The sequence below is a fragment of the Plasmodium sp. gorilla clade G2 genome, assembly GCF_900097015.1.
Source record: "Plasmodium sp. gorilla clade G2 genome assembly, chromosome: 13".
In the NCBI taxonomy this organism is placed as follows: Eukaryota; Apicomplexa; class Aconoidasida; order Haemosporida; family Plasmodiidae; genus Plasmodium; species Plasmodium adleri (nom. inval.).
In genome coordinates, this window is record NC_041705.1 from 181,512 (window position 1) to 204,176 (window position 22,665).

At 18.0% G+C, this 22,665-nt stretch overlaps 6 protein-coding genes across 6 annotated transcripts; 3 read left to right on the top strand and 3 right to left on the bottom strand.

Moving 5' to 3' along the window:
• Positions 1–53: 53 nt before the first annotated feature.
• Positions 54–10,734, bottom strand: PADL01_1304100 (conserved Plasmodium protein, unknown function; the record flags this gene model as incomplete). The annotated part of the gene is made up of 2 exons (XM_028683565.1): positions 54–221; positions 484–10,734. The coding sequence occupies 2 exons, from the start codon at positions 10,732–10,734 to the stop codon at positions 54–56; spliced, it is 10,419 nt and encodes a 3,472-aa protein (XP_028539730.1).
• Positions 10,735–12,215: 1,481 nt separating this feature from the next.
• Positions 12,216–14,152, bottom strand: PADL01_1304200 (AAR2 protein, putative; the record flags this gene model as incomplete). The annotated part of the gene is made up of 2 exons (XM_028683566.1): positions 12,216–12,490; positions 12,595–14,152. The coding sequence occupies 2 exons, from the start codon at positions 14,150–14,152 to the stop codon at positions 12,216–12,218; spliced, it is 1,833 nt and encodes a 610-aa protein (XP_028539731.1).
• A 622-nt stretch (positions 14,153–14,774) lies between these two features.
• On the top strand, positions 14,775–17,117 carry PADL01_1304300 (mitogen-activated protein kinase phosphatase 1, putative; the record flags this gene model as incomplete). The annotated part of the gene is made up of 1 exon (XM_028683567.1): positions 14,775–17,117. The coding sequence occupies one exon, from the start codon at positions 14,775–14,777 to the stop codon at positions 17,115–17,117; it is 2,343 nt and encodes a 780-aa protein (XP_028539732.1).
• Positions 17,118–17,473: 356 nt separating this feature from the next.
• Positions 17,474–18,586, bottom strand: PADL01_1304400 (membrane integral peptidase, M50 family, putative; the record flags this gene model as incomplete). The annotated part of the gene is made up of 2 exons (XM_028683568.1): positions 17,474–17,681; positions 17,802–18,586. The coding sequence occupies 2 exons, from the start codon at positions 18,584–18,586 to the stop codon at positions 17,474–17,476; spliced, it is 993 nt and encodes a 330-aa protein (XP_028539733.1).
• Positions 18,587–20,411: 1,825 nt separating this feature from the next.
• On the top strand, positions 20,412–20,993 carry PADL01_1304500 (conserved Plasmodium protein, unknown function; the record flags this gene model as incomplete). Its single annotated transcript, XM_028683569.1, has 1 exon — positions 20,412–20,993. One exon carries the CDS (start codon positions 20,412–20,414, stop codon positions 20,991–20,993), a length of 582 nt encoding a protein of 193 aa, XP_028539734.1.
• Positions 20,994–21,527: 534 nt separating this feature from the next.
• PADL01_1304600 (conserved Plasmodium protein, unknown function) lies at positions 21,528–22,367 on the top strand (the record flags this gene model as incomplete). The annotated part of the gene is made up of 1 exon (XM_028683571.1): positions 21,528–22,367. The coding sequence occupies one exon, from the start codon at positions 21,528–21,530 to the stop codon at positions 22,365–22,367; it is 840 nt and encodes a 279-aa protein (XP_028539735.1).
• Between the last annotated feature and the right edge of the window lie 298 nt (positions 22,368–22,665).

The window sequence follows — 22,665 nt, forward strand, 5'->3', positions numbered from 1 at the left end:
AATTAATATAATATGTACAATGTAAAACAATTTTTTTTTTATTTTATTATTTTTTAATCAGAATCTGATATAACATTAATCTTCTTAATCAGAACACGATTTATATATTCCATTAACTGATTAAACTTTTTACTTTCCATGTTTTCTTTTAAAAACTCTAATTTATACTTGTACTGATTTTCATCATTCATTTCTAAAATACACCTTGTACAGCTTTCTCCCTAAAATATTCAAAATATATAAAATTTTCAAAATATATAAAATTTTCAAAATATTCAAAATATATAAAACATATATAATATACAAAATACATAAAACATATATAATATACAAAATACATAAAACATATATAATATACAAAATACATATAATATTACAATAATATTAATAATATTATTTACATATATTTATGTTTGTATTTATATATGGCAATATATCAAGACATAAAAACATATATACTTAAAACATTCTTATTTTTCGTACCAATAATTTAAAGGCGGGTATATTATTAAACAATGCTAATAATATATTATCCATTATAATCATAAAATTCTTCACATTTTCTTTGTATATATCATTCTTTTTCTTAAAAATATTTTTTATTGCCTTAAAATAATATCTGTGTATTTCAATAGATATCATTATAAATGTAGGTAATTTCAAGAGATTAATAATATTATATATAAATAATAAACAATCATTATTATCATAATTATATTTTGTTAAATTATAAAAAATTTGATAACATATAGTTTGTAAACTATTCACTTCCTCCTTTATCATATGTAAATATATTTCTTTAAATGTATCTATAAAATTTTCTTTCTTTAAAATATCATAAACGTTATTAATCTCACTAATATGTAAAACAAAGTAATATGAAGTAGTATCTAAAGTACTACTTTTTAAAGATAAAATAGGTTCAAGATATTCTTTCTTTTTTGGTATATGTAAAAATATTAATAGTATATATATTTTTGTTGAATAAAAGGATATATCTTTATTAGTATGATTAAATAATGGTTTTACACAATTTATAATTTTAATTAATATGTTCTTTATATTAATATCGGCATTATTTAAAATATTTGATAATATCATTAATATAGTAATAGATATTTGTAAATTTATTTGTACATTAATATTATTTAATAAATCATTTATTAGTAAATCAACTCTAGATAATTTTTTCTCAGATATAATATTTAAAATATAAATAATTTGATTTTTTAAATTTTCATTATTTAATGATTTTATAATACATGTTTGTAATTGGGGTATTAATGGTTTTACATAATCACTTCCTTTTTTAATTAATACTTCAAAAGTTGAAAATATATAAAATTTGGCTTGTTCAATAAATTTATTTGTTAAGATACGTATAAGAATACCTGATATCTTTAACATGAATGGTCTTGATATATTAATATTTGTATATATAAATAATTTTCTTATAATATCTATTGCCTTTGTTTTAATATCTGTATTATTAGATAATAATATTACATTAGTAAACATATTCATTAAAGATGAAAATAATGGTTTACATAAATTTAATCCTACAATTTCATATTTATCATGAGCTATTTCATTTAAATTATTATCAGTACAATATTTATTTATAACATCATAAAATATATTAGTATATCTATAATTATCTTGTAATTTTTTAATTAATTCTATTAAATATATATATATTATAGATGATATATCAAGTACATCTTTATTAATATCTACAAATGCATAATTTGATAAAACATTTATATACATTTCTATTCTTTCTATATTTAATAAATACATTTTTTTATATACATTGATATTTTTTTTATTTATATTTTTTATTATATTTTTTTGCTTATTAATATTATTTATATTATCTATATTATTAATATTATCTTGTGAACTCATCAAATTTTCATTTGATAATAATAAAGATATATCTTCATTATTTATTATATCTAAAAAGTATTTAAAAATAGATAAAATGATCTCTCGTATCTTTCCATTCTGTTCTTTATATTCTAAATATGATAACTCATTTAAGTTATTCTTATCATGAATAATAAAATATCTTTTTAATAAATCTGCAGATTCTTGTGCTTTTTTATCTTCTTCTAATTTTAAAGACTCATATGTTCTGCATAAACTATTATATGATAAATCACATTTACTAGAATATAATTTCAGTTCTGATAATAAGGACTCAATAAATATATCTACATTTCTCTCATTTATATTTCTTAAAAAATCTTTTAAACACTTAGTTATATCTTTCATATCCATATCTATTTCATAGAATGGTTCATTTATATTTTGTGTTTCATTAGAATACTCTATATTATTATAAAATGAACTGTTTGTTTTTATTTTATGGTTTTTACTGTTTTCTTTCTCATTATATGTTATTGTATTATCATTTATATTTTTATTTACATTATCATTCATTTTGTAGTTAATATTTCCCTTTTCGTGTCCATCTTTATATTGATCTTTATTCTCTTCCTTAAAAGAAGACAGAATGAAAGAATAATTTTTAATATCAATTTCATGTGTTTCTTTTAATCTATTTATATTATGTAAAATTAAATTAATAAATATCCTAAGAATTTTTGGAAATATACTTTTACTTACACCCGTTTTAGCATACGAAATATAAGACAATAATTTTAGTTTGCATGCATCATAAGGAGGTTTAAAAACATGATGTATAATAAACTCTAAAACTAATTCAGTATGTACATGTAAAAATATTTTAATACTTTTAAAATTAATATGATGTTTAGATGTAAAAAATTTCATACTTGTAGTTGGTGTTTCAAGGACATTATCAAATATTTCATTTATAATATTTTTCAAAACTGATGAATCAATATTTTTTAATAATGATGATAATAATTTAATTTTATCAGATGTATTTTGATGACATGCTAATTCTTTTATCATATGTATAATATTATGTATATGATTTATAATTAAATTATCATATTTATTCTTTGAAAATATTTCATAAAATCCTAATGATATACCTTTCTTAATTGATATAAATTTTGTTGTTTTAAATTCATTTACCATATGTTCTAATATCGATTCTAATTGACGAGCATCTGTTTTATAAACTAAATCACCTAATGACAATGCACTAATTACTTGTTTAAAATTATTTTTTGAAGATAAATTTTGGGTTATTTTTTTTAATAAAATAGAACACATATCTTGCAATAATTTTTTATTTACAAAATTTTTATATATAGTATATGCTGTTTGTCTTACATTAACATTTTTATCATTCTTCATTATACATATTATAGATAACATAAAATAAAATCTTTCATGTAAAGTATTTAATAATTCAAAATCACGTTCTTCTTTATTTATTTGTAAATTCTTTTCTATTAAAACATTTAATAAAATAACACAATCTTTTCTAATTCTCCAATAGTTATTATAAATCTTATTTTCAATATATTTTAATATTAAAGAAGTATTATTTTTTGAATATATACTTATTAATATTTTACATGCTCTTAATGTTATATCTCTTACATTTTCATTTGTATCATTTAAACATAATATTAATTTCTGAAGAATTTTTTTTAAAAACTTTTCTGTATATGTTTCTTCACATTCAGGCATATAAATAAAAAAACCTATTAAACCTTCTTTACTACTTGCACTACTTATCATATTTTTATCATAAATTAATTTCCAATTACATAAATTCTCATCAACTTTTATAATGTATTCATTCTTTTCATTCTTATCCATTAAATAATGTCCATTTAAATAATATAACTTTTTATCATTATCTTTATTATTTATAATCTCATAATAATCACTATCACTTTCTTCATCAGAATACATTTCAAAAAGATCTTCTTCATCATCTTCATTATCATTCATTTCGTCTTCGTCCTCGTAGTCATCTTCTTCATCTTCTACTCTTTTATCATAATCATCACCATCATCATCATCATCATCATCCCCTTCAAAATCGTAATCATCTGGATCGTGTATTTCCAATGTATCATCGTTATAATTATTTTCATAATCATCCTCCTCCTCTTCCTCATCATCATCATCATCATCATAATCATCTTCTTCATCCACATCATCATCATAATCTTCTTCATCCACTTCATCATCATCATCATCATCGTCCACATCATCATAATCTCCTTCATCCACATCATCATCATAATAATCTTCTTTGTCATCACCATCTTTATCATCATAAACTTCCTTGTCAATATCATCATTTTTTGCATGCCCCTTATTATATTTCTTCCTTTTCAACTTATTTTTCTTTCCCCCCATCTCCTTTTTCCTACTAACATCAACTTTATCCTTACCAGCGAACATATTTCCACGTTTTGATTTAATCTGCATATATTTCTTTACATCTATCATGTGTATTATTTTTGATATAAAATTATCAGCCACCTTTTCAGGCGACTTGGATAATATAGATGACAAGCATAAAGCCACTCCACTCTTTTCAACAGATGATGAAGTACTTATTAATATATGAAAAATATGTTGAATATAAAATAATTTTTGATTCATATCTAAAAATTGACTAATATTACCAATGGATCTTGCAGTCAAGTATCTAATTTCTGGTATGGCGTCATTTAATAATAATATAAGAGTCGAAAATAGACTATTAAAATATATAATAAATAATGAATGATCATGTACTAAATATATTAAGAAATAAAATATTTGTAATGATTTTTTTTTCATTTCTAATCTAATATTATTTATTCCTTTTTTAAATATAGGGAATAATAAACATAAACCAATGTTATCAATTTTATATTTAAAATGTATAGATAAAAATATATCTAAAAAATCATTTAAATGATTATCATTAGGTGAATATATACATAATAATATTTGTCTACTAATATTTTTTAATTCTTCATTTGTTATATATTTTTCTAATTTATTAAATATTTTAATACATATTTCTTTAACTTTAATATTTGTTTCTGATACTAAATCACATAATAAATTTACTAGATTTACTAATGTCATATTATCTACAAACTTTAATATATCATATTTACATATAATTAAATATAATGTATCTAAATATGATATTATATTTTTACTTTTTATACTAGATGTTTTTAAATTTAATATAATCATTGGTAACATTTTCTTCATACCATATTGACCAATATCATTTAATATATCTTCAATAACATTAATTCCTAATACTTTTATATTATTTACACTATCATTATAACATTCTAATAAAAGATTAAAATTTTTCATAATATAAGGTTCAAATTTATATTTTAATACTTTAAAAAAACAACCATAAGATAAATAAAAACTTTGTCTTTTATTAATATCTTCTGAATGAATATTCTCATTAATCTTTTCTAAGATCTTATATCTTCGAAAAAAATCCATACCATGAGCTTTTATTACACTTCCTAATAATAAACAACAACCTTTTCTTATTCTTAATTCTTTATTTGAACTAAATATCAAATTAAATATTTTCTCTAAAAATATATCTACATCATATTCATCTAAATATATAAGACAATTATCTGAATTGGGTTTATTCTTGTTATTATTTCTATTAGTTAAGCTCCCTTTTTTATTCATACCTTTTTCATTCATTTTTTTATTACTACTTGGAGAGGGCATGATATTGATATTTCCATTTGTCTTCTCTACATTATTTTTATTATTACCTTTTAATTTATTTAATTGTTTTATCATTTGTGATGTATTATTATTACCACTCTTTACATGGTTTATTGTTTCATCACCATTTATTGTTTCATCACCATTTATTATTTCATCACCATTTGTTATTTCATCACTATATGTATCAGTTCCATTTTTTAAATTTTCTATAAATTTTGGAATTATACTACTAATTTCTATTTGTGTAAAATTATCTGTATCCCTATGCAACATCTGTTCAATTAACTTATTTAATAATTCTAAGGATTCTTTTTTTAAATTGGAACCTAAACATCCATAAAATATAACAACAATCAAATCAAGCACATTTTTATTCTTACTTTTTTTATTATCTTGATATTTATTTAATACATTATATATACGTTTAAATGATTCTTCTAATTCTTTATTAATTTGTTTTTTTCCTACTTTTTTCTTATTTATATTATTATTTTTTTTTTTTTGACCTTTATTACATACACCATCAGATTCAGAACTACGCTCATAACATGAATCATCATCACTATCAAAATAATGTTCATTCATATTTTTTTTTTTCTTATATATCACATTTTGATTATTATCATTATTTTTATTTTTATTCTTATATTTTACTAAATATTCATTATAAGAATTAATCAAGGATGTACCACACATAATAACATACTCCTTAATTTTACTAATATCATTTTTATCTTCTAAACATAAACCTAATAAAAAATTTAAAATAAACTCTACATCTTCTATACTAATAATATAATAATGTTTTGCTAAATTTTCGATAGTTTTTAAAACACCTATTTTACCATATTCTTTAAAAGTAATATATTTAGAAGTTAATTGTAAAAACAGATCTTTAATTTTATTTTGATCTGTTGATTCAACTAACGTTTCACATATCATATTCTGTAAATCTAAACATTCTTTTTGTAACATATCTATCAATTTATATTGTTCAATAGGTTTATTTTCCAATCCCAATTTAGATATCATAACATTACAATAATTTTGTGTATCAGGTTCATTATCATTTTTATATATATGTAAATACATACATATACGTTCATCATTTCTAAAAACATCTAGTCCTTTAACACACAAAGAATTTCTATAATTCTTATTTGTATTATCAGTGTCTAAATTATCAGTCATATAATTATATAATGATTTTAATATTATCATACGCCTAACACTATTTTGAGTAATACAAAATTCTAGTAATGTTATAATATTTTTATTATTCAATAAATATGAATTAAAATTATTCAAAAATGATTCTAGTTCTACATCTAAATCTTCAAATTTTGAATAACTAATTTGTAAACATTTTAATGCATCGACATCATTAATTTCTGTTTTGGTTGATAATAAAATATCTAATGTTTTTAGAATATTCAAAATTATTTGTTTATCATTTATCATATTTATACTATGAAATATAATAGGGAAAAGAAATAATGTTAACATATAAGATATTCTTTCATTCAAATTAAAAGAACTAAATATTAATAATGCTGATTCATCAGCTTTATTATATTTACTTATTTTATATAAACATCTAGTAATATTCTTTTTACATTTTAACATATTAGTACTTATTAAATTATCAATTATAATATTTAAAAATGTTTGTGTATATCGTGTGGTTAAATCATTTTTTAATAATATCATAATTTTTTTTATAAATATATTCATATATTTAGTATCATAAATATTATCTATATAACTCAACTTTTGTAAACAATTTAAAATATATTTATTTTTTTCAATTATTTCAAAAACATTTTTTCTAATTTCATTTTGATTTTTAATTTCTTCAATTTGTAATTCATCTTTTGTTAATGCTTTGTTTTTATTACTTTTATTATCCTTTAATGATTTATTTAATAGAACACTATTATTTCCAACATTTTTATTCGCACTTAAACTTTTATTTGTATTTGCCTTTTTTTTTTTATTTAATTCTTCTTCCATAATTAAATCAGCTGTTTCTTCACCATACGTTGACACTAAATATTTATCTCTTTTTATATTTTTACTTTCTACAATGACTGTTGGTTGATATATATTTCTATCTACATATAATACATTCCAAGGAACCTTACATATTTCGATTTCTTCATCTTTAATAGATTGCACACCTTTATCATCTAACATATCTATAAATTTATTTATCATTTCTTGTAATTTCTTTTTCTCCTCATTTACTCTACAAATTATTTCTTCCTTATCCATATAATTATCATCACCATTAAGATGATTATCATCTTCCTTTGGATCTTTCAATAAATACAACATATCTATAATATTATAACATAATAATTTATGTAAATCATTTGAATAATAATTTATTCCATTTAATAAATATTGTATTACATTATCGAGATGTATATTTGGTATTATCAAATTACGTAATAACTTATTTTTAAATTTCTTTTGACTTTTATAATTATTTATATTTTTATAAAATAAAAGGGGATGACAAAAACATAACAATATTAAAGTATAACAATTCTGTTTTTCACATACTGTCATAGATATTTTTAATAAATATTCAAATAAATATAACAAAAATCTTTTTAAAACATAAGCATTTTTATAATTAAAGGTCTCCTCTATCCAATAAAGATATAAATATTTATAAAACGTATATAACAATAATTGATATATATTTTTTTCTAATAATAAATTATGTAATAACTCTTCAAAATTCTCTACATAATATTCATATTCTTTATTATAATTAAATTGGTATATATTATTAATATTATTCTGATCATCCTCTGTTTTGTTTATTAATATATCATTCATTTTTAGACTCATAAAATAGGTTCCTAGAGTTTTTTTCTTTTTCTTTTTTAATTCAAATTTTTTATTTGTCTCTTCCATATAATGCAACAATGATAGTAAAAGAATAAATACAATGTTATTCAATTTATTCATATTATTCATATTATTAATATTATTGTTAATTGTTTGTTTTGGTTTCTCTTTTGTATTTACACTCTTCGATGTAGTCGTTGATACACTCATTTTTTTATTTATCACATTTTTTGAACTCCCATCTAATATATTATCATACATATTTGCATCCACCATTTTATCAAAACATATAAATGACAATATATCCTTATTCATATTATTTATATAATCTGACAATATTTTGGTCATTTCCTTACTCTTAAAAAATGATAATAATACAAGAGAATATACATAATAAAAAAATTTATTCAATGGTATTTTCTTTATTTCTTTCATATTATAAATATAAAAAAGCTCACCACCATCACCACAATTATTATTATATATAGTTCTATCCATAATATCATTCATGTATGTGTCTATGTTCTTTAAACTTTTGTCATTCATACTTCTATCTTTTAATAATAAAAATAATAACATATTCATACCATATAAATATTTTAATACTTGCTTGGTTACACATAAATTAAAAACATTTTTTATTAAAGTCAGAAATTTCTCATTGCCTTCAATTATATTAACATTGTGTATATAAAATAATAATATAAAATATAAAAATTTATCATTATTCTTTCCATATTTATCTAATATTTCAAATATTATGTTAGAAAAAGTATTATATATATCTTTGTCATTTTTTAATATATAACATAATTCTTGTATCATATTTAAAGCTTCTAATTTTATATTTTCATTTAAATCATTTTTTAAAAAATTAATTATCATATCCTTATAAGATAATATAATATTTTTAATATCTTCAACTTTTTCATTTGATAATAAAAATTTAATAGTTTTTAAAAATATGATCTTCTCATTAAATTTTATTATATTCATTTTTTTATTTTCTTCAAATAAATATTTTAATGCACCTGTATGTTCATTATGTAGATGAAGTTTATATAAGCAAATAAAATATATCATATTATTAATACTGTCGTCAATATTCTTTTCTTTTTCTTTTTTTTTTATATTTATAACTATATCTAATAATTTATAAAAATGTGTTTTATTAAATAAATCCTTGTTGTAATAATAAAATGAAAAAGAATTTATTAAAGCTATTTCATCATATCTATTATATTGTTTTAATATTAAATCAAAAATATTTTCATTCCTTGTATGCTCAAAAATATATTTAAAACATTTTATAAATTTAATCGAAATATTTTTATTAGTATTTAATAAATTTTGAAAAAATAAATTCTCAAAATTTTCAATACATATCATTTTATAATTTTCATCATTTAACAAATGACCATATGTATATAAAAATAAACTTACACATTCGACAATTAAATATGAACAATATGTTTGATTGATAAAAATGGATACAAAATATTTTAAATTTTCAATATATTCGTTAGATGTATCATTTGTATTATAACTATCAACATTATTATTATTATTATTATTATTATTACTATTATTATTAAATAATAATTTTTTATTTGATATATCTACATCCAAATGACATACATTTTGTTTTATTATATTATTAACCAACTTATCTATTATATCCTTTTTCATTCTTTTGAATTTTTTATTTAATTTTATTATTTTTTCATCAGTATAAAATAAACTATTTAAAAATTGTATGCAATTACTAAATAATAAATAAAAATCTTTATTTCCTTTTAATTCTTCAATAATATTATTATAATAAGAACAATATGTAAAAAAACGTTTACATAATATAGATCTATCATAATAACTCATACTCTTTCCATCTCCTATTCTTTTTAATATATATGTGTATATCTTGGTTTTTAATATATCATCATTTCTATCTTCCTTATTTATATTATTTACTAACATACTCAAATAATACAAACACATACTTATATGACTTTTTATATATCTCCTATTATTTGTAAAAAATAACATATTAACACATTCATAAAATTCATCTTCTTTTTCTTCCTCATTTAATATTATATCTTTCATATATTTCTTAATATTCTCTATATCACTACTTTTTACTTTCTTCTTATCTGAATATAAGAACTGGAAAAATTCATTCATATTATTAAATTGGTCCTCCATCTTTTTTTTTCTTCTTTTTATAAATATTAAGTAAAAATTAAAACAATAAATAAATAAATAAATATATATATGTTCACCTTTTTTATATAATATCTCCTTTTGTAGATTTATATATTCCTTATAATATTGTCATATATATATATATATATATATATGAACATATAAAATTATTCCTATATAAATACTTATAAATAAATTTTATTTTTTATTTTTATTTTTATCTATATATTATATCTTTTTTCTTCCTTTATATTTAAAAATAATATATTCTTAAACATATTTCAGGAATAAAATGAAAAAATAATAATAAATAAAAAAAAAAAAAAAAAAAAAAAAATTCAAAGAATAATAGATAAATAAATAAATAAAAAGGAATATTGTAATATAAAATGTATATATTTATACTTTTCATGCAGTTATTTTATGAACTATACTAATAGTATTATGTAAATATGTAACATGTAATTTGTAAATATAATAAGCAATATTATGCTATATATATATATATATATATAATACAATCTTACAATATAATAATATTATATATATATAATATATTTTTTATTCCATATGCTTATCTCAAATATATAATATTGTATTTAAGAAAAAAAATAAGAATATATAAAAAAAAATAAAAGAAGGAGATTATATATACATATATTATATATATATATATATATATATATATATATATTTATGTATTATTTATTATTTTATAATATAACATACATATTTTTAATATATATATATTTCTATTCATTTAATAAATAAATACATTTGATAACTCAAAAATAGCCAATTTTTACTTTATTTTATTATTATTATTTTTTTAATTAATATATAATTTATTAAATATTAAAATAATGTAACATATAATTTATTTATCATATACATTAGAGTTCAAAGTTAACTGTGCATCTTTTTTTTTTTTTTTTTGAGCCCTACAAGGTAATATAATATATAATATTTATTTATTATTTATAATATATTAACGGCTCTGTTTTTTTTTCTGTTTTTATTTTATTTTATTTTATTTTATTTTAATTTAATTTATTTTATTTTTTTTTTTTTTTCTATCACTAAACATATTTCCAATAAAATAAATTTTTTATCACATAAATGTCATTATTTAATATTTATTTTTATTTTATATATAAAATGTACATATTTATATATTATATATATTTTCTTTTGATATTTAACAAAACAAGTGATTTTTTTATAAACATAAAAATAGTCTATAATTTAAAAAAAAAAAAAAAAAAAAAAAAAAAAAAAAAAAGTATACAAATTATCATTTTTTTTTATATTGTAAAAGTAAATTATGTATAATATTAATTTATATTTTTATATAATAATATTAAATAATATACACATATTGAAATATATATGTGTAAAAGATTAATAAATACACAAAGGCACATACATATATATATATTATATATATATATATTATTTATATGTGTATATATATTGCCTTGTTAAAATTCTTCGTTTACATATGTGGGTTGATATTCTTCATAGACAAAAGACAAATCAGGTAAATGCAAACCAATTTTTGTATATACAATTGAATCAATATTATCTATCAGGGTTGTAATATTTTGTGGTCTTATCTTTTCATCTATATTATTTATTATTTCATAAATGTTATAAATACCAAATAAAATAAAACTATTGTCTGAGTTATCAAAAAAATCTTCACTCAGGTAGGTGAGTTGTATACAAATAGCTTTTAAAACTTCTTCAAAAAAATCTAAAAAAAAAAAAAAATAAATAAATAAATAAAATGTGTGTGGTCTAATATATATATTTATATTTATATTTATTTATTTATTTATTTATTTATTTATTTATTACGTGTACTATTTGTAACCAAATCAGATGAGTTAGTCATAAGCTCAAATAATTTTCTCCATTGAATAAATGATTGATAATTATAACCTAAATGAAATAAAATAAATGCAAATTGAAACTCACCTAATATATAAAAAAGTTTGTCTGAATATTTTACAAATCCTTCTATTTGTTCGTTATTATAATATATATATGTATATTCTTGTTGAATTATTTCTTTTAATATCCAATATTTTTCCATGTTCATTATAGTTATATCACTTGGAATATATTTATTCGTTTCCTTATCAATAGATATATATTCAAAATATGTTTTTTCTCCTCCTACATTTGTATTATTAATTGTATTATGCTCGATAGTATAATTATTGTTATTATTAAAACGATCAGTTATATCAACATAATATTTATCATTTATATTATCATCAGACATATCAATAATATTTTCATCAGCTTTGTCAGTTGTATCATTTATTTTTACATCTATTACCAAGTTATCTTCCTTTTTCTCCTTTGAATTATTTCTACAATTTTTTTCATATACATATTTTTTTTCTTTGTTTTTTTTGGACGAATATTTAGGTATTACAGAATAAAACATATAAGGTTGATTGTGTAAATTTATCATATCATTATTATTACCTTTTAAGAAAGATGAAGAAAATGTTTTGTTTACAGGTTCTATTTTATTTATTACTTCATCATTTATATATGTAGTTAAAGTATTCCATATTTTTGTATATGTATATGGATATATTAAAATACAATTTTTCTTTTCTTTAATTAATGTATCATCTAAAAAATCCTTATTATGTAAATTTAAAAAATATTTATAGGTAGGATCCTGCTCATTTATATATACAAAATTATTATTTTTCATATTATATTTTATAACTAATAATTTTTGTTCTCTATCAAAATATAGAAAACGACTATTTCTTATTTCTTCACAATTATTTTTTCTCATTTCATTCATTTGGTATTCTTTACTTGATTGGAAATTTTCTCTAACATTATTATCATCTCTCCATTTTAAATTATTCTTAATATTATTATCATCTGTATAATTTTTATTTTCTATCTTATTCGTATCATCAAAAAAATGTATATCATCATCATTCCAATATAAAAAATGACTTCCCTTATTTATAAATTTTATTATTTTAAAATCTGTATCCATACTAAAATTAGAATAATCAAGACCTATATGTAACTTAATAAACTTCTTTTTTATCATATGATTTTCTTTTCCTTCATTTTTTAGAAAATCTTGAAATTTCTCTTTAGTATTATCCTCATCCAAGCAATTGTTATTTATTATATCATATGAATGATTATCATCTTTATTATTATCTTCACAATTATTTTCTTTTATATTAAAATTTTTCTGTGACCCATCTTCTATTTCATTATTCCTTTTAACATTTGCCCCTTTTCTTGTTTTATTTATTTCGTTGTCAATAATTATAACTAAAGAGCATTTATCATTATATATAAAATTGTTATCTTCATAGATATTGTTTTCATCTTTTACTACCCCTGTATTATTTTCTACCCCCATTTTGTAGCTTATAAAAAGAACCGCATAGAATTATTACAAACTTATATTTTCACGCTAACAAAAAAAATTATCACGAGCTGTAAATGGGGGACAAAATATATAAATGTGAAATATAGAAATTAAGAAAAAATTAAATAACAACAAAAAAAAAATAAAAAAAAAAAAAAAAAAAAAAAAAAAATTATAGGAATAATATTTTAAATGGTTATTATATGAAAAATACATATATGTAATATTTAAAATACTAAAAAATTATATAAATAATAATATACGTTAAAAAAAAAAAAAAATTATAGGAATAATATTTTATAATTTTTTAAAAAGGAAACAATATTTATACATTATATTTTTATTATATTGAATTTATATATATATTATATTTTTTTTCTCCTTGATATATATTATTATTGAACTTCAAAATAAACGTTCCTGATTTGAAAAAAATAAAAATAATATAACGTTTATATAAATGTTATCTATAATAATGATACAAATGTCAACTGATTAATGTTATAAACACATAAATATATATCCATATATTATATATACATATATATTTCCTTTTTTTTTTTTTTTTTTTTTTTTGATTCCTATTTTTAGCTATTTTTACATATTTTTAATTATGGAATATAAAAGCATCGATTTTGAGGAGCTCAAAAAAAAAGTAAAAGAAGAAAAAATAAACCAAAAAAATAATGAACACATAGAATGTAGCAAAAATAATAATTTTGTAGAACGATTGAGAGATCAAACAAATGGAAAATATTTTGAAGAATCTAATAATGGTAATAATAACCTAAAGGGTGTTATATCCTCATCCTTAAAAAATAATATAACATGTAAAATAATAAATTCATTTTATATTTATAATTACATACAACTGCTATTAAATGAAGGAAGTAACAAAAATGTATACATATTAGATATTCGAAATGAAGAATTATTCAATCAGGGTCATATTAAAAGCAGTATTAATATATATAATAAAAAGATGATGATACAAATAAATAAAGAAATGATATGTAAAGACAATTTAAAAATTATCTTTTATGATCACAATAATATGAATAATATATATGATGATTGTATTAATTTATATAATATATATTTTTCAAATATTAAAGTAGATAATATATACATTTTAAAAGGAGGATATATAGATTTTGAAAGAGAATATTCTTTCTTGTGTGTTAATACAAATGTTGATATAAAAGGAGAAGTTTCTTCACATATATATAATAGTAGTGCATATATCAATTATCCTATAAAAATGTTTGATAATTTGTATTTAGGAAATATTATTCATATAAATAATATTTTTATAAATGATTATTTGAACATTAAATATATTTATGATTTTACATCAACTGGATTTGTTATAAAAAGAGAAAATAAAGAAACAAGAAAAAATAATGAACTTTTATATTTTAGATATAATGTATATACAAAAACCTTTGAAAATACAAATTCTTTAAATAATGAATCTATTAATTATTACAATTTTTTAGATATACATATGATATATGAAGTGATTACTTCTATGATAAGTACAAATGAAAATCATATATCTCAAAATAATAATAATAATAATAATTATTATTATTATAATAGTAATGATAATGATGTAATATATAATGATCAGAATAATAATGTGGCTTTATATACAAACCAAATAAAAGACAACAATATGTCACTAATAACACAAAATAAAGAACAGTTAATATATCATATAAATTCTACACATAATAACAAACAAATTAATATGAATAATCAAAATAATATACTTATTATATGTAATCATGGAATGAAAAATCCTACATCCGAAAAAACAAATAGTATAAGTCTTATTATATGTATGTGCTATATTATGTATATAAAGAAGTATAACCCTAATTTAATTATTGCCTATATGTTAAAGATATATAATAACTGGAGTATAAATTCGCAAACAAAATCATTTTTAGAAAGTTTCTATCAGTCCCTAATTAAGTGTAATTATAATTTACAAAATTATTATTCAAAAAAAAATGTATGTAATAATAAAGAGGAACAAATAAATATTTCAACAAATAATCATAATCAAAATGAATCATTATTAAATATTATAACAAGTGATAATTATAGGAAATTATTTAAAAAATATGAATTAAATAAAAGTTATATATATTTACAAAATGATGAAAAATATGTACTAAATATCAAACAACAACATATAATATTAGATATAAATATAATAAAACAACAAATAAATGATCATGATATGATAACATCTTATGAATATGTAATAATGTCCCTATTATTTTATATATATAATTTTGTAACAATAAATTATGAACATATTTATGAAGTCTTACAAATTATTACACTTATACTAAATAAGAAACAAAATTATGATGATCAACATTTTTTGATATTTCCATATATATCATTAGTCATAATTAATATATGTAAAATATTAACATACAACAAATTTGAAAACAATATTATTAACAATATAAATTCAGAAAATTATAATAATGTAAATTATACTATATTTCATTTAATATATAAATGTATTATTATATGTATTGATATATTAATAAATAATAATGATATATCTAATCATATAATTAAAGAAGAATTTCACGTTACGTGTTTAACAAACCAGGACTATATAAAAAATAAAAATATTGATCAAAAATTTTATATAATATTATTATCATTAAAATATTTTCTTATAACACTTTTGTATTTATATCTTAATCCACACATAACAAATACGAGATTTTTAAGTGTAGATGAAATATTCCATCTATTGAAAAAAATTGATACATTTTCAGACTATTATTATTCTGTTTTTCAAATAAACATTAACTTATTTCAGAGTGAAAATTATGAGGCAAAAATATGTTCAGGCGATTATTTGCCCATATATTTTTCGGATATATTAAGGCCATTTATAGTAATAAATAATTACATAAACTAAATAAACGTGGAAATATATTACAACAAGGTAGAGGTATAAAAAAAAAAAAATGCAAATAAATAAATATATATAAATAAATATATATATATATATATATATATATATATATATATATTTATTTATATACATGTATATATTTTCTTTTATTTTTTACTTTTTTTGTCTTTATTTATTTATTAAACAACAATATGTCAGTTAAAAAAAAAAACAAAACAACTTATTTGTGTAAAAAAAAAAAAAAAGAAAGTAATTTTGTTATATATATAAAAATATGAATACCAAAAATTAATTAAAAAATAAAAAAATTAATACATATATATATATATATATATATTATATGTTCAAATTAATGAATATTACATTTTTCGAAGATAAGCATATAAGGTTGGGAAAGTATTAACTCCATTTGTTACATGACCCAATTCAATACCTAAAATTCTGGCTAGTATAAAATTAACAATTCTCGTAAAAAACAAATATCTAGTTTCAATGAAATTAAAATATATGAACACTAATAGTGGACATATATACGACAAATAGGTGTACACAATTTCTTCATTTATTCTAAAAATAAAACAAATTTAAATGAAAATATATAATATGTAATAATATATATATATATATATATATAATATTTATACAGTTGACATATTCTATGATCACATATTTTTTATTTTTTCTTACAAATTGTTTAAGCAATAGGGTAAATACGGCTCAATTATACCCCATCCATCAAATCCTAAAATAGGGCATAAGTTTAAGAGAAACGAATCCACTAAGAAAGAAACAGCTGTAGCCAATGATATAAACAATATTGAATGTGGTTGCACATTTAAATTCTTATGATTCTTAAAATATGAATATAAATTATAAAAAAAAACTATAAATAATATATACAATATATCTGATAATGGACCAGATAAAAATATAAAAGATAACTGAAATCGACTTCTTATAAAATGTAATTGTAACCAATATAAATTCCCAGGAATTCCAAATCCTGTTATAAATAAGGTTATTAGTGGTATTATTAATGTATGAAATATATCTAAATAATTCAATATATCCAAATATAAATAACCCTTATATATCATAGTAATGTCACCATATTTATATGCAACCAATGCATGGGCAAATTCATGTAAACATAAATATATCAAAAATGCGAAAAATACAAATAATACAAATATTATATAGGAATTATAATAATATAATATAAAGAAAAATAAAGAAAACAAATATGTTATTGTTAAAAATAAATTCCCAATATAGTAACCATTCATTTTTATAAATAAATGTATTCCACCTACAATTAATAAAGGAACTAACGATAAAAAATATGATAAACAATTCTGACACTTTTCATAATTATAACCTTTTTCTTTATATACTGATAAAAAACTGCTAGCTAATCTTTTATGTTCCATTAATGCGTTATTATAAAGTAGCATTTTATTTCTTGACCCCATTGTACTACAACCTTTTATTTCTTTAATTTTGTATGTTTCTAATTATTTCTCTTCAAATATATTAATAGCAATTCCCACACATATAAAAATATATATATATATATATTATAAATTCCTTTCTTTTTTTTTTCTTTTTTTTTTTTTAATATTATATTTCTTGTTTTTAATATAATATCAAATTGATAATATACTTATGATAAGGTATTTTCTTTTGTTTTACTTCCATAACTGTATTTCTCACCATCGTAATATATTTCACTTAATAGTTAAATTTTGGTTCTTTCAAATTAATAATAAGTTAAAGAAAGTATCCATCTTTTCATATACAAACACATTTATTATAAATATATTTCACCACTTCAAACATATATTTATTATTATTATTATTATTATTTATTTTTTTTTTTTTTGAATAAAAAATTAGTAACTATTTCCTTGTGTTCACATTTGATAAATTATGTTACTAAAAATTTTATAATAAGTTATATATTCAAATAGTACAAACAAAATAAAAAGAAAAAAAAAAAAAAAAAAAAAAAAAAAAAAAAAAAAAATATGAATGCACACATTTAAGATCCATATAAAACTATATATATAATATATATATATAACTACGTTTATTCATGTAATATATAATAAAAGAAAGCTTAACTTGTTGATATTAATAATCAATAAGATAACAATATATTATTAAGTATCTTTTTTGATTATTTAAAATAAATATAAATTTATATTCTTATACTTTATCTTTTCTATTCCGGTAATTATTTTTCACATTTAAGATTCAAATATGAGAAACCTTCTTTAATACCACAAGAATTGAATAAGACTTACTACTTTTATTTTGTAAATTCTAAATTTTAGGTTATTTTAAAAAATTATTCTCATTTTTCAACACACCCTTAATATCTTATTAACGCTATATATACAACATATATTTTTGTTATAATATTTTATGTAAACTAATACAAGCAAATAAAATAAAATAAAATAAAAAAAATAAAAAAAATAAAAAAAATAAAAAACATATACATATAATATATGTATATATAAGTCTTAATGTAGGTCATAAATTCATGTTTAACTTTTTCTTTTTACTTATATGTAATATTTATCTAATTATTTATTTCTTAAAATATTACAATAGTAAAAAGATAAAGAACATACAATTTTAATAAACAGTTAATTAGATATATCTATAATTTTCCATTTTTTGGCCTTTTCCTTATTAGAAGAATTTTTTCTCTCTACATAAAAAAAAAAAATAATAAAAAATAAAAATATATATATATATATATATATATATATATATATATACAATATTGATATAATATTATTTATAATAATATTTTGGAAAATATTATCATTTCATACGGGTCTGGACTTACGTTGTTACATAACAGGCAATAAGTTACTTTTTATAATGTAATAGTTGTATTTATATGTTGACAAAAAAAAAAAAAAAAAAAAAAAAAAAAAAAAAAAAAAACATACATATATATATTTAATTTTAAAAAAGTCAATTTTATAAATACATCTAAAAATTGATATTCATATATTATTATTATAATTTATATATACTTCATTTATCTCCAATATATTCAAATTATAAAAAGGTATTCAATTAGTTCTATATATTGTGTATTATATGTTTTTATTAAATATATTACTTATAAAAACTTTATAAAAATATATTTCTAATATTTTTTTATAATATCTTAGTATTTATATATTACACATGTAATATTTATTTAAATATAATCATTAATTTTTATTATATATATATATATATATTTTTTTTTTTTTTTTTTTTTTTTTTTTTAAAATGCCACATCATTTAACATCCTTTGTTGCTGCAGTAACTGGTTCTATAAGTTCTGGGACTTGTTGTGGTTGTATCCCTTTCACTTTTTCTCCTGCAGTTACTCCAACAATGGCATCTACTACAGCTCCTTTATCAGCAGCCATTCCAAATACAGTATTACCAGCAGCGGTTGCTACTCAAAATGCTGTATCATCAACTCCCGTATTAACAAGTGTCATTTCTTTCTTTGCTCCACTTTTAAGTTTTTATAAAAGTTATCAAGATTTTGAAGAAACCGAGGTAAATAATAAAGAAAAAGTAGACAAAATGTGTCAATGTAATTTAATAAATTCAGATGAACTAGATTTAAATTATAATAAAAAGGAACCATCAAATGTAAATGAAAATAAATCCTTAGAAGATAATCATATATCTAATGATAATCATACTAGCGATAATGAATTTAATATTAAAGATGAATTATTATTAGAAGAACTCAGATTATTAGCTCATGAAAAATGTTCATCAGATAGCGACTTTTCAATGACTTCTTTTTTGGATGATAAGGAAATTGAACACTTTAAAAATATAAATACACATTAGGAATATATAAAATGAATAAATATGTATATGTAATTATATATATGTATATATTTACATTATGTATGTCATTATATATATATATATATATATATATTTTTTTTTTTTTTATTATAATAAATTTTTAATATGCGCATTTTTAATTATACATCATTTCAATGATACATATATTATTTCAAATATTTTATCATTTTCATTCATTTTTATTTCAATTCAATTTATATTTTTATTTTTATTCATAAAAAAAATCCATTCTAATTTTTAAACACACAAATATAAATAAGTATATTGTGACAATAACATTTATAATAATTTAATATATATATTTATATATATGTGTGTCCATTCTTCTTATATAAATATAAAAAAGAAAAAAAAAATTATATTAAAATGATAAAATTATAAAACCCCGCTTTTTCATTATTTTAATTACAACACACAAAAATATGTATATATATATATATATATATATATAATATTTTAAACTTGTCCATAATATAAATAAAACATATATTATTTATATTCATTTTTATAATCATGGGTTCCTTAGAAAAACAAATTAAAGAAATAGAAAATAATATAATCGTAAAGGAAGGAAAAATTCAAACCTTATTAAAAGATATAGAAGAATTAAAAAATAAATCACAAATATATTATGAAAACTTGATAGATCAACAAGAGATTTTACTAAAAAAAAAAAAAAAAAATATATTATTAGAGTTAAAGATAAATAACTTAATACAAAACAACATCAAAACATCAAAAAATATTGATAATGTTAATATACATATAAATTGTTTGTTTGATGAGTTAAAAAATACAAAGTGTGATATAAAGGATAAATATAATAAAATTAATAACATATTTTATTTTCTTGAAAATTATACAAAATCTGATAATAATATAAACGTAATTACATCAATACTAAAGAACTTTTTTATTAAGAAAAAGGAACACAATATATTACTCAAATCAATACTTCATAAAAATACAAATAAAAAAAACAATTTAATAGATAACATAAAACAAATTAATAATAATGTCAACAATATAATATCAAATATTCTAATATTAGATAAAGAAATCATTTCTAATTTAAATACAATAAAAAATGTTATATATGATATTTTCAATATTTGTCAAGAGAAAAAACAAAAATATCAGCAAAATTCTGAGCTTAATATATGTCTAAATATAATAAACAAAATTATACAAAAGCAACAAAATGATAATAATATATTTCTTCATATATATAATATTTCCGATACTATACACAATAATATTATTATATCCCCTTATATAAAAAATAACGGAGAAAATCTACAACTAGAATTAAATACACAAGAATTTCTTGAACTTGAAAATTTCTTCTCATAATAGTATATCAAACTTTATAAATCATACTCACGTAATAAATTTATCTATTTATAATTACAATGTAGTATAATAAAAAAAATATATATATATACATATATATATATGTATGTTTTACTTATTTATTCTTAGTTCATTTTATTATTATAATAAAATTATCATTCGTCATGTATCATAATATATCAACCAGACCATTATACAAAGTCTTTAATTATATAAACGTTATATAAACTGTAATTTAATATATTTTATAACTAGTAAATATAATTTTTTTTACTATCACTTAATTAAATTTATACAT